At 40.1% G+C, this 15,347-nt stretch overlaps 2 protein-coding genes across 4 annotated transcripts in view; one reads left to right on the top strand and one right to left on the bottom strand.

Moving 5' to 3' along the window:
* Positions 1 to 15,347, top strand: part of INO80D (INO80 complex subunit D) — a 71,722-nt gene that overhangs the window by 35,082 nt on the left and 21,293 nt on the right. For all 3 annotated transcript variants that reach the window (XM_033429311.2, XM_033429329.2, XM_033429341.2), the window contains 2 exons: positions 8,178 to 8,402; positions 14,623 to 14,732. In XM_033429311.2, coding sequence (XP_033285202.1) covers positions 8,178 to 8,402; positions 14,623 to 14,732 — 335 coding nt within the window. The remainder of the gene's footprint in view (positions 1 to 8,177; positions 8,403 to 14,622; positions 14,733 to 15,347) is intronic.
* Positions 9,472 to 9,990, bottom strand: LOC101270908 (60S ribosomal protein L27a-like). Its single transcript, XM_033429375.2, has one exon. It carries the CDS (start codon positions 9,971 to 9,973, stop codon positions 9,578 to 9,580), a length of 396 nt encoding a protein of 131 aa, XP_033285266.1. The 5' UTR covers positions 9,974 to 9,990; the 3' UTR covers positions 9,472 to 9,577.

Below are 15,347 nucleotides of genomic sequence, written 5' to 3'. Positions count from 1 at the left end.
CTATTTAAGCAGCACTATTTATTGAACACTTATTTTTCATTGCATTGGAAGCCTTGACATAAATGTGTGTGTCTGTTTGTGCATTTTCTAATCTCTTCCATTGGCCTATTTGTCCTTGTGCAAATAACTTCAAAGTTTTAATTAAAATAGCTTCAAATAGGGATTTCCCTGGTGGCGCAGTGGTTAAGAATCCGCCTGCCAATGCAGGGGACACGGGTTCGAACCCTGGTCTGCGAATATCCCATATGCCACGGAGCAACTAAGCCCGTGCACCATAACTACTGAGCCTGTGCTCTAGAGCCCGCTGAGCCACAACTACTGAAGCCAAGCGCCTAGAGCCTGTGCTCCGCAACAAGAGAAGCCACAGCAATGAGAAGCCCGCGCACTGCAACGAAGAGTAGCCCCCACTCGCCACAGCTAGAGAAAACCCACGCACAGCAACAAAGACCCAACACAGCCAAAAAATAAATTAATAAATATAAAAAAATAGCTTCAAATAGATTTTAATCTTTTTTTGTGTGTGTGGTACCCGGGCCTCTCACTGTTGTGGCCTCTCCCGTTGCGGAGCACAGGCTCCGGACGCGCAGGCTCAGCGGCCATGGCTCACGGGCCCAGCCACTCCGCGGCATGTGAGATCTTCCCAGACCGGGGCACGAACCCGTGTCCCCTGCATTGGCAGGCAGACTCAACCACTGCACTACCAGGGAAGCCCAGATTTTAATCTTTTTGAAGAAAGCTTTTGGTTTCATTGATTTTTTTTTTTATTTTAATTTCTTGTTTTTTATTTCATTGCTTTCTGCTCTTTGTTTCCTTTTGTTTGGCTTTAATTTTTTTTGACGTTTTTAAGGTAATAGCTTAAATCAGTTAAATCTGAGATATTTCTTGTTTTCTTTTTTTTAATTTTATTTTTGGCTGCGTTGGGTCTTGGTTGCTGTGCGAGGGTTTTCTCTAGTTGTGGCGAGTGGGGGCTACTCTTCGTTGCGGTGCGTGGACTTCTCATTATAGTAGCTTCTCTTGTTGCGGAGCATGGGCTTCAGTAGTTGCAGCGTGCGGGCTTCAGTAGTTGCGGCACGTGGGCTTAGTTGTGGCTCATTGGCTTAGTTGCTCCACGGCATGTGGGATCTTCCCAGACCGGGGATCGAACCCATGTCCCCTGCATTGGCAGGCAGATTCTTAACCACTGCATCACCAGGGAAGTCCTTCTTGTTTTCTAACATAGGTGCTTGGTGCTATACATTTCCCTCCAAACACTGGTTTTAGCTGTATCCCACAAATTTTGATACGACGTGTTTTCATTTTTATTCAATTCAAAATATTTTCTAATTCCCCCCCCCCGCCCCTGCCTTTTTCTGTTTTGGCCATGCTGCGTGGCTTGTGGGATCTTAGTTCCCTGAATAGGGATTGAACCCAGGCCCTTGGCAGTGAGAGAGTAGAGTCCTAACCACTGGACCACCGGAGAATTCCCTCTAATACCCCTTTTGATGTCTTCTTTGATCTATGGGTTATTTAGAAGTGATATTTAGTTTCCACATATGTGGGGATTTATCAGGAATTGGTTTTTAATTTAATTGTACTGTGTCCAGAGACCACATTTAGATTACAGTGTTCTGTAAATGTCAATTAAGTCAAGTTGGTTGATAGTGTTGTTCAGGTCTTCTTTAATTTTCTTTCTTTTCATCTTTGGTGATTTTCTTTCATTTTGTTCTGTCAGTTACTGGAAAGGGATGTTGAAATCTCTACTTGTGGATTTGATTATTTCTCCTTTTAGTTCTCTCACTTTTTTTTTTTTTGAAAATTACATTCTTTATTTGTAAACCATCCCTTAATATTATCACATTTGCTTTGTAGCCAATAAAAACAACATATGTATGCTTGGGTGTGGAAGATGGGGTGAGGCAATGTTGATGGAGAGCAGGACGACCTTCAGCCCCTGAATAAGACTCTTGGTATCATTGTTCACAAAGTTTCTTTTGCTGTCTTATTTCTACCATGAGAGACTAAACAGGATCGTTTTTTATTATTCAGTTTATTGAAACTGAGCTTCCCTGGTGGTGCAGTGGTTAAGAATCTGCCTGCCAATGCAGGGAACGTGGGTTCAAGCCCTGGTCTGGGAAGATCCCACGTGCCACAGAGCAACTAAGCCCGTGCGCCACAACTACTGAGCCTGCGCTCTAGAGCCCGTGAGCCACAACTACTGAGCCTGCGTGCCACAACCACTGAAGCCCGTGCACCTAGAGCCCGTGTTCCGTAACAAGAGAAGCCACCTCAATGAGAAGGCTGTGCACTGCAACAAAGAGTAGCCTCCGTTCTCCACAACTAGAGAAAGCCCATGCACAGCAATGAAGACCCAATGCAGCCAAAAATAAATAAATTAAAATAAATAAAATTTTAAAAATTTAGGGAAACTAAAAAACAAATAAAACAAAATCCCCCAAAACACAGTTCACCTATTATTCTTACTCATTACCCCTGTCTCTGGCAACCACCAATTAAGTCTCTGTATCTGTGAGCTTGATGGGGGTTTTGTTTGTTTTGTTTTCTTTGTGTATTTTGGCTGCACTGGGTCTTAGTTGTGGCATGCAGGATCTTAGTTACAGCATGCGGGGTTCTTAGGTGCACCATGAATGCGGAATCTAGTTCCCCGACCAGGGATCGAACCTGGGCCCCCTGCATTGGGAGCGCAGAGTCTTAGCCACTGGACCACCAGGGAAGTCCCTGTTTTGTTTTGTTTTGTTAAAGATTCCACATATAAGAAAGAACATATGGTATTTGTTTCTACTTCTGACTTATTTCATTTAGCATAATGCCCTTGATGTCCGTCCATGATGTCATGAATGGCAACATTTCATTTTTTATGGCTGAATAATATTCCATTGTATACATATCATACAATTTCTTTATCCATTCATCTGTGTGTGGGCACTTATGTTGCTTCCACATCTTAGCTATTGTGAATAATGATACAGTGATGCTGATATCTCTTTGAGACAGTGATTTCACTTTGAGACAGTGATTTCATTTCCTTTGGTTATGTTTACCCAGAAGTGAGATTGCTGGATCATATGGTAATTCTGTTCTATTTTTAATTTTTTGAGGACCCTCCATACTGTTTCCCATTGTGACTGCTCCAATTTACATTCCCACCAGCAGTGTACAAGGATTCCCTTTTCTCCGCATCCTCACCAACACTTATTTCTTTTTGGTAGTAGCCATTCCAACAGGTGTGAGGCGATATCTTATTGTGGTTTTGATTTGCGTTTTAATGATGATTAACTATGGTGAGCATCTTTTTATATACCTATTAGCCATCTGTATGTTTTCTTTTGCAAAATTGGATTTTTTGCCTTTTTGCTGTTGATTTGTATGAGTTCTTTCGCTTTTTACTTCACCCATTTTGTAGTTCTGTTATTTGATACATAAACATTTAAGATTGTTCTGTTCTCTTGATGAAGTGATCCTTTTATTTTTATAAAATGATGCTCTTTATCCCAGTCATAGTGTTTGCTCTGAGATCTTACTTTATGTGATATTAGTATAGCCACTCCAGCTTTCTTTTGGTTACTGCTAACTTGGTATCTTTTTCAGTCCTTTTACTTTTAACCTATTTTAGTCTTTATATTTGAAGTGGGTTTCTTGTTGGCCGCATATAGTTAGGTCTTACTTTTTTATGTACTCTGACAATCTCTGCTTTTTATTTGGGGTATTTAGACCATTTAAATTTAATGTGATTATTGATACTATTGGATTTAAGTCTAAAATCTTCTGTTTGTTTTCTATTCGTCCTATTTGTTCTTGTCCTTTTTCCCATTTTTCTTTTTTGATTATGATGATTTCATTTTATCTCCTTTCTTGGCTTATTAGCTGCATTCCTCTGTTTTATTTTTATAGTGGTTGCTTTAGGGTTTGCAGTATATATACTTAATTGCCTTAGTGTATCTTTAAGTGTTATACCCCTTCATGTATAAGAACCGTATGACAGTGTACTTCCATTTCTCCTTTCCCATCCTTTGTGCTATAGTTGTCGTACATTTTACTTCTACCCATGTTATAATCCCCCACGTTTTTACAATTTCTAGAGAGCTCTTCATTCTTTGAGTAGTTCCAGATTGCCATCTGATGTCATTTTCTTCTGTATGAGAGGTTTCCTTTAATATATCTTGTAGTGCAGGTGTTCCAGTGATAAATTCTTTCAGCTTTTGAAAGTCTGAAAAAGTTTTTATTTTGCTGTCACTTAAAAAAATTTATTTTTTATTGAGGTGTAACTGTCTATGCCTTATTTTTTTCCCTCAGCTCTGACTATGCCTTCTTTTCTTAATATTTATTTATCTATACGCGTGGCATGCGGGATCTTAGCTCCCCGACCAGGGATTGAACCCATGCCCCCTGCAGTGGAAGCTCAGAGTCTTAACCACTGGACCACCAGGGAAGTCCCCTAATTCTTTAAACATTTTGTGTAAGTCACCAGTGAAGCCATCTGGTCATGAATCTTTTCTTTGTGGGAAGTTTTCGCTCTTTTGTTGTTTTAATAAAATAAGATAAAGTGACTTTTATTTGGAAAATTTCACGTCATGCCTTGAGATTACAGACAAGCCTGAAGTTTTACGAAATCAGGTTTGGAATTTACTGCTCTGTATTTATTTGGAGCTATTAGTAGCATCTTAATAATAATACCTGTACTTATATTGTGATTTCACATGTATCATTTCTTTCTCTTGACCATGGGAGTTGGGTGAGCCAGCTGTGTCTCCATTTCACCCAGATGAGAAAAGTTAAAGAAAGAAGGAAACTTAACACACATCGAGAAATGCTGTAGGTACCAGCCCTTGTCACTGCTGGTATATTATGGGAACTGGCCTTTCTCTTCCTAATTTGCTACTCTTCCTCAGCAACCAGATTTGAAATATTAATGTCTAGCATCTTAGAAGTGGGAGGCATCTTGAAGATTTTCTAGTTTAGGACAGTGCCAAGGATGGTCTGTGGATCTGTGCTAGTCTGCAAACTGCTTGTTACTGGACCACAGCAAGATAATTTTGGAAGTTATGAATAAGCTTTGAAAACTTTTATCATGATGTAACATGCAGCATCCAGGTGCATCTTCCCATGGTTAACTTGAGAAACACTCATCTAGTCCATTTTCTCTGCAGTAATAAGAGTCTTTTTAAATAACAACGTTGGCAGTTGATTTTCCACCCTAGCTTTATTTTCCCTTTAAGACTTACTGCTTCTCTTTCATCTTTCTGTTATGGCGCTTCCATTCTCTTAGTTATACAGATTCAAAGTCATTATTGCCTTTCTTATCCTTCATACCCAGTCACCAAGTTCTTCTGTGATAATGGCCCTTATGTGTTGTGTTCTTTCTATTATCTCTGTGGCCTTTTACTTTTAGTCCCTCCCAGTTGTTAGCCGTTGACTCCGAAATCTGTATCTCTTCTCTAAACGTGCCCAAGTTTATAATTTCCAACTGTTTCTCCACCGCTCCCTATGTTGCCTCATCTGTACTTTTTTTAAAACATAAATTTACTTATTTATTTATGGCTGCGTTGAGTCTTTGTTGCTCTGCTGGGGCTTTCTCTAGTTGCAGCAAGTGGGGGCTACTCTTCGTTGTGGTGCGCGGGTTTCTCATTGCGGTGGCTTCTCTTGTTGCGGAGCACGGGCTCTAGGCGTGTGAGCTAAGTAGTTGTGGCACGCGGGCTTAGTAGTTGTGGCTTGCGGGCTCTAGAGTGCAGGCTCAGTAGTTGTGGTGCACGGGCTTAGCTGCTCTGCGGCATGTGGGATCTTCCCGGACCAGGGCTCGAACACGTGTCCCCTGCATTGGCAGGCGGATTCTTAACCTCTGCGCCACCAGGGAAGCCCCTCGTCTGTACTTTAAATTACCTAGGTCTAAAATGGAATTTATTTCCTACCCCAGATCTGCTCTTGCTCCTGTTTCCTGCTCTTTGCCAATGGAAACAGCTGGGAGATTATTGTCCCTTCCATCTTCTTTGCCCAGTTGACAAAGTCTGTCTCTCTCTTTTTTCTTTTTTTAATTATTTGGTTGCTTCGGGTCTTCATTGTGGCACATGGGATCTTCGTTGCAGCACATGGGATCTTTTGTTGTAGCGCGTGGGCTTCTCTAGTTGCACCGTGCAGGGTCCAGAACATGCGGGGTCCAGAACACGCTGGCTCAGTAGTTGGGGCGCACGGGCTTAGTTGCCCCACAGCATCTGAGATCTTAGTTCCCCGACCAGGGATCGAACCCGCGTCCCCTGCATTGGAAGGCAGATTCTTAACCACCGGACCACCAGGGAAGTCCCCAGAGTCTCTTATACATGCAGATTACCTCTGATATTCTCTAGTCCTGCTGCTGCCCCCCTGGTGTAGGGTTCTTGTTATTTCTTACCTGGAGTTTTATCATAATTTCCTCACTGTTCTCTTCTTCTGTCTCTTCTTCCATTTATATCTGCTGACAGTGTAATCTTTCTCATGCATAGCTCTGTTATTGTTAGCTATTTTCTTAAATAATCTACAAGGTTCTTCATTGCCTATGGAATAAAGGTTGAACTCTTTAATCTGGCCTTTAGCTTTAGAAAGGCTACCTAACCCACCAGCACTCCCCTGCATTCCCCACGCCTTAGCCAAACCAAGCTACTCAGTCCTTGCTGTTTCCCATCCTGTCCATCTCTGTATCTTGGCTTATATTGCTTTATCCTTGTGAGGTACCTTTCTGTGCTCATCTTCAAATTCTACCCTTTTTTCAAGGTTCAGTTCTGTTGTCATCTCCTCTACAAAAAGCCTTTCATCCAGCAGTCTTTCTAGGGAACTTTAAAAGCATTTTATCTGTACCTCTCCTATGTTTATTGTTCTCTACCTCACATTAAAGATACTAACAGCATGTACTGGCTCTACTACAATTCCCGAATGGAGACCTGCTGTGGGACTTCGGGGAACAATTAAAATAGAGATTGCTGCATCCCATCCCATGGAAATTCTGGTTCAGTAGATGTAGGGTAGGTCTTGGGAAACTGCAATTTTAAAAAGCTCCTAGCTTTTTCACAAAGCATGATAGACATAGAGTAAATGTTGAATGTCTAATAGGTGAAAAGGTTGAAGTGAGATCCTTCAATTGGTATATCTGTAGTAGAAACTGTACTGAAGAGAACATGACTCTTAAGACATATACCAAACAGAAGTTTACAGAGTAGCCTGTTATGGGCTATTCTGAAGAAAAAACAGGTACTACCACTCAAGAAGAGAAACCAGGAAAGGATTTACAGAATATTAGTAAGATAATAAATATGTCGTCTGTAGTGTCATATGTGTGCTGTTTGTTTATGTTATAAGAGAAGGAAGGTAAAATAACACAGGTCAGTTTTCAAGTCTTGTGTGCATTATTCCTAACAGTAAAAAAAAATGAGGTCACATTTATTCTATAGAAAGGTGACCTTTTTAACCTCCCTGGTGGTAGACATTGCTAACTAACCACAGCTCTCTTTCTTGTTGAGCCTGAATGTGCCCTCAGCATCCTTTTCAGTGTAGTGCTCCAGCAGGGGCCACCAATCAATCAACATTAGCGTTAATGATAGAAAAGCCTCTATGTAATTCCCTGTTATATGAAATGTTGTTTAGGATATCTCCTGTAGTTTAAAAAAATACTGTAGAATGATTGTGATCCCTAGAATCAAAATTCTTTTAAGTGCTTAGCAAAAAAAAGGGTAGTTAAAAACCAGTACATCTGAAAGAGCAGCTCTTAGATAGTATTCATGGTCCATTGGAATTCACTGCTCTATTTCTGGTATGACCTATCGTTTATGAAATTATGCTGTTTCCTCATAACCGTCGTGTCATTTACTCAGACTTTTTAGTAAGTAGAGGTAAAGAAATTATTTTCTTCCCCAAAATCCCTAGTCACTTAAAACTTGGAAGACACTGATGCACTGAGTGTCTAATCATGACACGCTAAGAAGGTTAAGCTTCTTAGAGCATTGGATTGTCTCTACTGCTCACTTATTGTAAAAACACTGTACTTATTTTCAGCGGCTCTACTGAAATGCTCTTCCTCTAATTTTGTTAAATGTGTGCTCACATGCCACAAGTTTCAGGCCTGTGCATCCAGCCCCCCTTCTTCATCTGCTTTTCCCCTTTTTAAAATGAGCCTAACGTGTAATCAAGTTTTCTGCTTCTCTCCCTGCACTCTCTAGGTCGGATGATGATGATACAGAGAGTAGGAGCTCCAGGGTGACCCAACTTTGCACTTACTTTCAGCAGAAATATAAGCACCTCTGCCGCCTGGAGCGGGCAGAATCTCGTCAAAAGAAATGCCGGCACACGTTTAGGAAAGCTTTGCTGCAGGCGGCCAGTAGAGAGCCAGAATGTACTGGCCAGTTGATCCAGGAGCTACAGAGAGCTGCATGCAGTCGGACCAGGTCAGAGCCTCACACTACCACCTCTTTCTAAGAACTCACCTCAGTCTGTTTTCTCTAATTTTTGAGAGGATAGTCGAGACACAATGAGTGGTGGGCATATTATCTTGAAATATTTAAGCATTGTATTTTGGTTTTGTTGCTCAAAGTTCTATGATGGCAGAATAATCCTGCCATGAGGTGACAGTAAAATTAAAGTATTACTGTAATTTTGCTGGAGTTTGATTAGAATTTATTCAGTAGAGGATTTGAGAATGTTACCTGTCTTTAAAAAAATACAATGCTTAGAAATTTTGTGTTATTTAAAAGTAATATTTAGGTTTTTTTAAGCCACAAAAGTGATATTGTATGTTTTTTACTTATATTATTTTAAAATTTTCTTTCCATTGTATTTTCTGTTAATATCTACATAATCCCATATATCATGTATTCAAAATGTTTTATTACATTGGATTTCTTTGGGGGGGGAATCCCTTCTGTTTATAATGAAGATACTTGCTTATTGTGAAAATTTGAAAAATATAGAAAAAGGCAGAAAATCACCATAATGTCAACATTCACAAAACAGACCAAGCACTGTGAACATTTTGATTCTGTCTCCTTCTAGTCTTTTTCTGTGTGTGCGCACGTGCGCACATGCGCAAATAAACATTATATAGATAAAACATTTCGGGGTTTATATACCTAAATATTACCAGTGTTTATCTCTAGATGGTGGGATTATTGATAAAGTCAAAAAAAATTTGTAGTCTGTGTATTTTAATTTTTCTGTAGTGATCATGCATGAGTCATTTGAGGAAAAAAGCAGAAAACTAAAAATTAACCTTTGCTTTGTAGCTATTGATCATATTCCTTACATAGCTATATAATTTTTGAAATTTCATTTTGTGTAATTTGGTTTTCATTATATTTGCTGTAAAAAAAAATAACCTATTTTTCAGTTGGGTATCTCAAAAAATACTATGCCCTTAAGATTTTTCTGCTTCTTGGCATATTTAAGTTGTTTGAAACTGTGTATGTATATCTAATATACCTCCATAGTGGTTGCAGCCTGCAGTATTTCCCCTCACTGTTTTTTTTTTGGAAAAGCACTTGTTATCATTTAATGAATCTCCCACCATGTGGCTTCAAGCTACCAGGACACAAGCCCCACCGACACCCTTAATCTTCTCCTCAGCTCATCTGCTGCAGAATTTGGCCTTCACGATGACAGGCTGCTTTGGGAGCTTTCCCTTCCCCAGAACTTTGTAGTAACCCGATCGCACCACGTCAATGACAGGAGCAGCTCCATTCCTGCTCTTGGCGGCATTTACCCGTGTCTGCTCACTGACCAAGGTCCACAATTTATCAAGGTTGACAGTTGGGCAGAAGCTCTGGTTCCCCTTTAAGTGGTAATGTCTCATACCAACTTTCCCAAAGTATCCTGGGTGATGTTTGTCGAGGTTGATCCTGTGGTGATGCATGCCACCAGCATTACCGCGGCCTCCCAGGTGCTTCCGGTGTTTGCCGATGCGGCCATGGCCGTGGCTCACGTGGCCCCTAAGTTTCCGGGTCTTCCTTAGTCGGGATGGCATGTCGGCGGCCGAGACGAAAAAAGCTCCCCTCACTCTTAAGAGCTCCCAGTCCCCCGTAATGGAGGTAGTGTCTGTCATAGAATGTCTTAGCTTACATCATAGAACATCTTAGATCATGTTAGAACATCTTAGCTTACTTCTTACTCAGAGACTTGCCTTTCTCAGAGAAGCATTCCCAGATTCCACTGACTGTGTTGGGTCCCCCTGATATATATGCTGTTGTGCTCTGTACTCTGCTTCACTGTAGAATTTATACTTACATTAATGTCTGTCTGTCATGCTAGACAGTGGTTTCTATGAGGGCAGGAACAATGTATATTTTGTTTTTAATCTCCAGTGTTGATGAATGAATGAATAGAATTGAACAAGTGAAGGTCTATTCTCTGTTTATTGAAAGAACTCACTCAGTTTGACATAGGTTTTAAAATAATGGTATCTAACATTTATATTATATAATGCTTTCAAGAGTATAATTTCAGTAGAAATTTGAGTTTTGTCCAACATAAAACAATCTAGATGTAGACCATTGTATGTATCGGGTCTCGTATATTATAATGACCCTGTCAGAGATGAAAGAGACTATACTGTGAGCTTGGGACAATTTGCTGTTTGTGTGGAAACTGTATTTGCCTATGATTTTCAACTGGCAGAATCGACTGCTTCCTTTTCAGAACATCTCCCAAACCACCCTTAGTGATGTTTTTAAGAAAATTTCATGATAACTAAGTATTACAAAACAAACACCAAGATGAACTTGATTATAGTTCTCAGATTTATGTGATGTCATTTGGTTATGTCTCCCATGATTAGTAAAAAGTTTATTGCTCAGTGCATCACTGATGATCATATGACAGTGTGCCATAATCATTCCTTGGTGATTAGTAACTAACTGCTTTACATTACATATATTTTAGGTTTGCAGAAATCAGCTGTCAGTTGAATAATGTCCTCTGTGTTTAATATTTTTTGTTCTCAAAGACCTAGTTCCACAAAAGACATTTAAAAGGTTGCTGTTAAATATTTCATTTTTATTTTATTTTATTTTTAAATTTTTAAAATTTTATTTCTTTAAAAATTTTTTGGCTGTGCTGCACGGCATGCAGGATCTTAGTTCCCTGGTATCGAACCCACGCCCCCTGCAGTGGAAGCGCGGAGCCTTAACCACTGGACTGCCAAGGAAGTCCCGCCGTTAAATATTTCATTTATTTATTTACTTATAAATTTATTGATTTTTGGCTCTGTTGCTGTGCGCGGGCTTTCTCTAGTTGCAGGGAGCGGGGGCTACTCTTCGTTGTGGTGTGTGGGCTTCTTATTGCTGTGGCTTCTCTTGTTGCAGAGCACGGGCTCTAGGCATGCAGGCTTCAGTAGTTGCAGCACGCCGGCTCAGTAGTTGTGGCTGTGGGCTCTAGAGCACAGGCTCAGTAGTTGTGGCGCACGGGCTTAGTTGTTCTGCAGCATGTGGGATCTTCCCAGACCAGGGATCGGACCCAAGTCCCCTGCATTGGCAGGCAGATTCTTAACCACTGCGCCACCAGGGAAGTCACTAAATATTTTAGAAATTAAAACTATAGTGACTACCTTCTAATAGGTATTCTTTAAATATAGTTTAGATGTAAACTGAACAACATTAAAATGTTCTTTATATAGTAACTTTGTCATATTTATTGGTGAATATGTGGAACAAGTCATTGAAATAACTTAAAGTATGTAAACCCAAACCTCAGTATCTTGTAACCCACAATCCTGCAGAGAGATAGTGTTGGTTGTGTGAAAACTTCCTTTTTAATGGGGTATCCAGTAGAGCATACAAATGGGAAGCCCGTCATAGATATTTTCATATTAACAACATCAAAACCTTTGTTTTGTTGGGATTATTTGGATAATAAAATATATCTAACATCACAGCAGGCATTTTTACCTTAATTATCCATGGGGATATTGAAATTCTGACTTTGGGTTTATTTTAAGAGAAAGATTGGTGAGTTGGAACATAATGGTGATTTTTAAAAAATGAAACCAATGGTTTACTTTGAAGTTTAGGGTAAAGAAAGTGAGGGTCGTGTTGTAACACTAGGCCTGGTAGCTGGCTGAGCAAATTATTAAACTGTTCAATGAAAATTATCCATTCAAAATAGAGAGGTACCTTCTATTTAAATCTAGACCAAGAGAAATTAGGCTTAGCTGCCAAATTAGTAAAGCTTCGTTTTTTTTGAAAGTGTGTATTCTTTTTACAGGGTTTAATGACCTAGTTCCTCACTCTTGTGATCTGACAAATCTTGCAGAACTTTTTTTTTTTTTTTTTTTTTTTTACGGTATGTGGGCCTCTCACTGCTGTGGCCTCTCCCGTTGCGGAGCACAGGCTCTGGACGCGGAGGCTCAGCGGCCGTGGCTCACGGGCCCAGCTGCTCCGCAGCATGTGGGATCTTCCTGGACCAGGGCACGAACCCGCGTCCTCTGCATGGGCAGGCGGACTCTCAACCACTGCGCCACCAGGGAAGCCCTTGCAGAATTCTTAATTGAAGCAACTTCTATGGCAGCACCTGGAAGCATCTATTTGCATTTACTGTTTATATGAAAGTTACAATTATAATGAAAATATTCTTTTATTTAGATTTTATGTAATAAGTTCATATGTAACTTATTCTATATGACCTTCTCTAATTAGTGTAAATCATTCCACTTAAATCCTTAGAAAGATATTAGAAACAAACAATTCAAAATATTTCTTTATTTTTGATGCCTGACTTGTGACTCAGTGCATTAAGTAGATTCTTTTTCCATGCTCAGGCATGTGTAAAGGCCTAATAGTTTGTGACGCTTTATAGAATTACATAGATAGCATAGTTTTTATATTGATACTTTCGAGAATTTAAATATTGTTTATTTTTAAATTTTTTTTATGTTTGTATAAAACTATGGAAGGATCACAAACTAATAAAATGAATACTGGGCTTCCCTGGTGGTGTAGTGGTTGAGAATCTGCTGCCAATGCAGGGGACACGGGTTCGAGCCCTGGTCTGGGAGGATCCCACATGCCGCGGAGCAACTAGGCCCGTGAGCCACAATTACTGAGCCTGCGCGTCTGGAGCCTGTGCTCCACAACAAGAGTGGCCGTGATAGTGAGAGGTGCGCGCACCGCGATGAAGAGTGGCCCCCGCTCGCCGCAACTAGAGAAAGCCCTCGCACAGAAACGAAGACCCAACACAGCCAAAAATAAATAAATAAATAAATAAATAAAGGAGTTCCTTTAAAAAAAGAATACTTATTATAGAGCGAGTGGGAACTAGCAAATCAAGACGAGGGTGGAAAGGAGATTCTTCACTGCGTAGCTTTCTGTTCTGTATCCCATTCCTCATGTATTAGGTTAAGTTTTCTGCAGCTGTATTGTTTAGCAGCTTGACGAGGCAGGACAGGAATAAAGACGCAGACGTAAAGAATGGACTTGAGGACACGGGGAGGGGGAAGGGTAAACTGGGATGAAGTGAGAGAGTAGCATTGACATATATACACTACCAAATGTAAAATAGATGGCTAGTGGAAAGCAGGTGCATAGCACAGGGAGATCAGCTCAGTGCTTTGTGACCGCCTAGAGGGGTGGGAATGGGAGGGGTGGAGGGAGACGCAAGAGGGAGGGGATATGGAGATATATATACATATAGCTGATTCACTTTGTTATACAGCAGAAACTAACACACCATTATAAAGCAATTATACTCCAATAAAGATGTTAAAAAAAATAAACTGAAAAAAAAATGATGATGATGATGATAGTGGTGGCTAACAACCATTGACTCTTTACTATCTATTTACCATACTATATACTGTATGTGGTAAGTGTTTTAGGTGTGTTATGTCTTTTGGCGCTTGCCTGTCGACTAGAAGTACTCTTATCTCCACTTTACAGGTGAGGAAATTGAGGCTTAAGCAAGGCTAAGTAACTTGCCCAAGGTCACAGAGCTAATAAGAGGTAGAGCGGAGATTCAGAACCAGGTCTTTCTGATCTAGTCTATGGTCTTCATCACTATTCTCTACTGCCTCTTTGTAAAGTAAAAGGAACCAAAATATCACTTAAAAAAGCAAAAAAACAAAAACAAATAGACATAGCTGAGACCAATTATAATGTAATATTTGTTTTGTCAGTAGGTTGGAAAAGTATTGGAACTGGTCATTGTAATTCATATTTGCAATTTTAAAAAATAAATTTATTTATGGCTGTGTTGGGTCTTCGTTGCTGCATGTGGGCTTTCTCTAGTTGAGTCAAGTGGGGGCTACTCTTTGTTGCAGTGCACGGGCTTCTCACTGCGGTGGCTTCTCTTGTTGTGGAGCATGGGCTCTAGGCGCACGGGCTTCAGTAGTTGTGGCACAGGGGCTCAGTAGTGTGGCTCACAGGCTCAGTAGTTGTGGTGCACGGGCTTAGTTGCTCTGAGGCACGTGGGATCTTCCCAGTCCAGGGCTCGAACCCATGTCCCCTGCATTGGCAGGCGGATTCTTAACCACTGCGCCACCAGGGAAGCCCCCATATTTGCATTTAAATTATGAATGTAGGTAGTTAAAAATGTGGGTGTTACAGAGTAGTAACATTATTTAAATAATTGCCCTGGATTTTTAAACCATTTTTAAAAATCAGTTTTGTGGCTTTTGTTCCTTAGCATAAGCCGGACCAAGTTGAAGGAGGTGGAGCCAGCAGCATGCAGTGGGACCGTGAAGGGTGAACAGTGCACCAACAAAGCCCTTCCATTCACCAGACATTGTTTCCAACGTATCCTCTTAACTAAATCAAGTGTGCGTTGAAAAGTACTAATTCATTGGGGTGATATATTTCATTCTCAGGCCAAGTGATGAATGGCTTTTGAAATCATAACTGTAATAATTGAAAATAATTTTTATATTACTTCTGATTTTCTTGGTGTCCTCTGAATAGTTTTTTTCTGCTTATATCATTGTGACTCTGTATTCAAGAATCATATCAAAATGAGCAAAGCTGACAGCAAGTAGTAGGTTTTTCCAGTGGCTGTCACTTAAATAAATTTTGTTAATAGGATTCTGGTCCTTCCAGTGGTTCTAGGTAGTTTGTATGAGGCAACCATGACACTCATTGATGGGAAAGTCAAATCCCATTATTCAAAAACTGTTTTTAGTCTTCCAAGAAAGTTATACAGTTTTACAGTACACTTTTTGGTATGGGATTAATTTGCTATTTTTATAGAATATGGTGCTGATTTGAGATGAAAGATAACAAACATCACTGACTAGGAAAGAATATATCTTAAGACAGGATATGCTTGAGGAAAACCTATGTTAAGGAGCTTCAGACTGGTTATGAAATCTTATTACTTTCACTTTTATTAAGCATTTGAAGTTGAGTGGCATTTTA

Source organism: Orcinus orca, chromosome 7 (assembly GCF_937001465.1).
Source record: "Orcinus orca chromosome 7, mOrcOrc1.1, whole genome shotgun sequence".
Taxonomy (NCBI): domain Eukaryota; kingdom Metazoa; phylum Chordata; class Mammalia; order Artiodactyla; family Delphinidae; genus Orcinus; species Orcinus orca.
Note: the sequence above shows the minus strand (reverse complement) of the source record. Positions and strands in the feature narration are given on the sequence as shown.

Excerpts from the sequence above, each read along its gene's own strand:
- LOC101270908 (XM_033429375.2), bottom strand. The coding sequence starts at position 9,973 with ATGCCATCCCGACTAAGGAAGACCCGGAAACTTAGGGGCCACGTGAGC.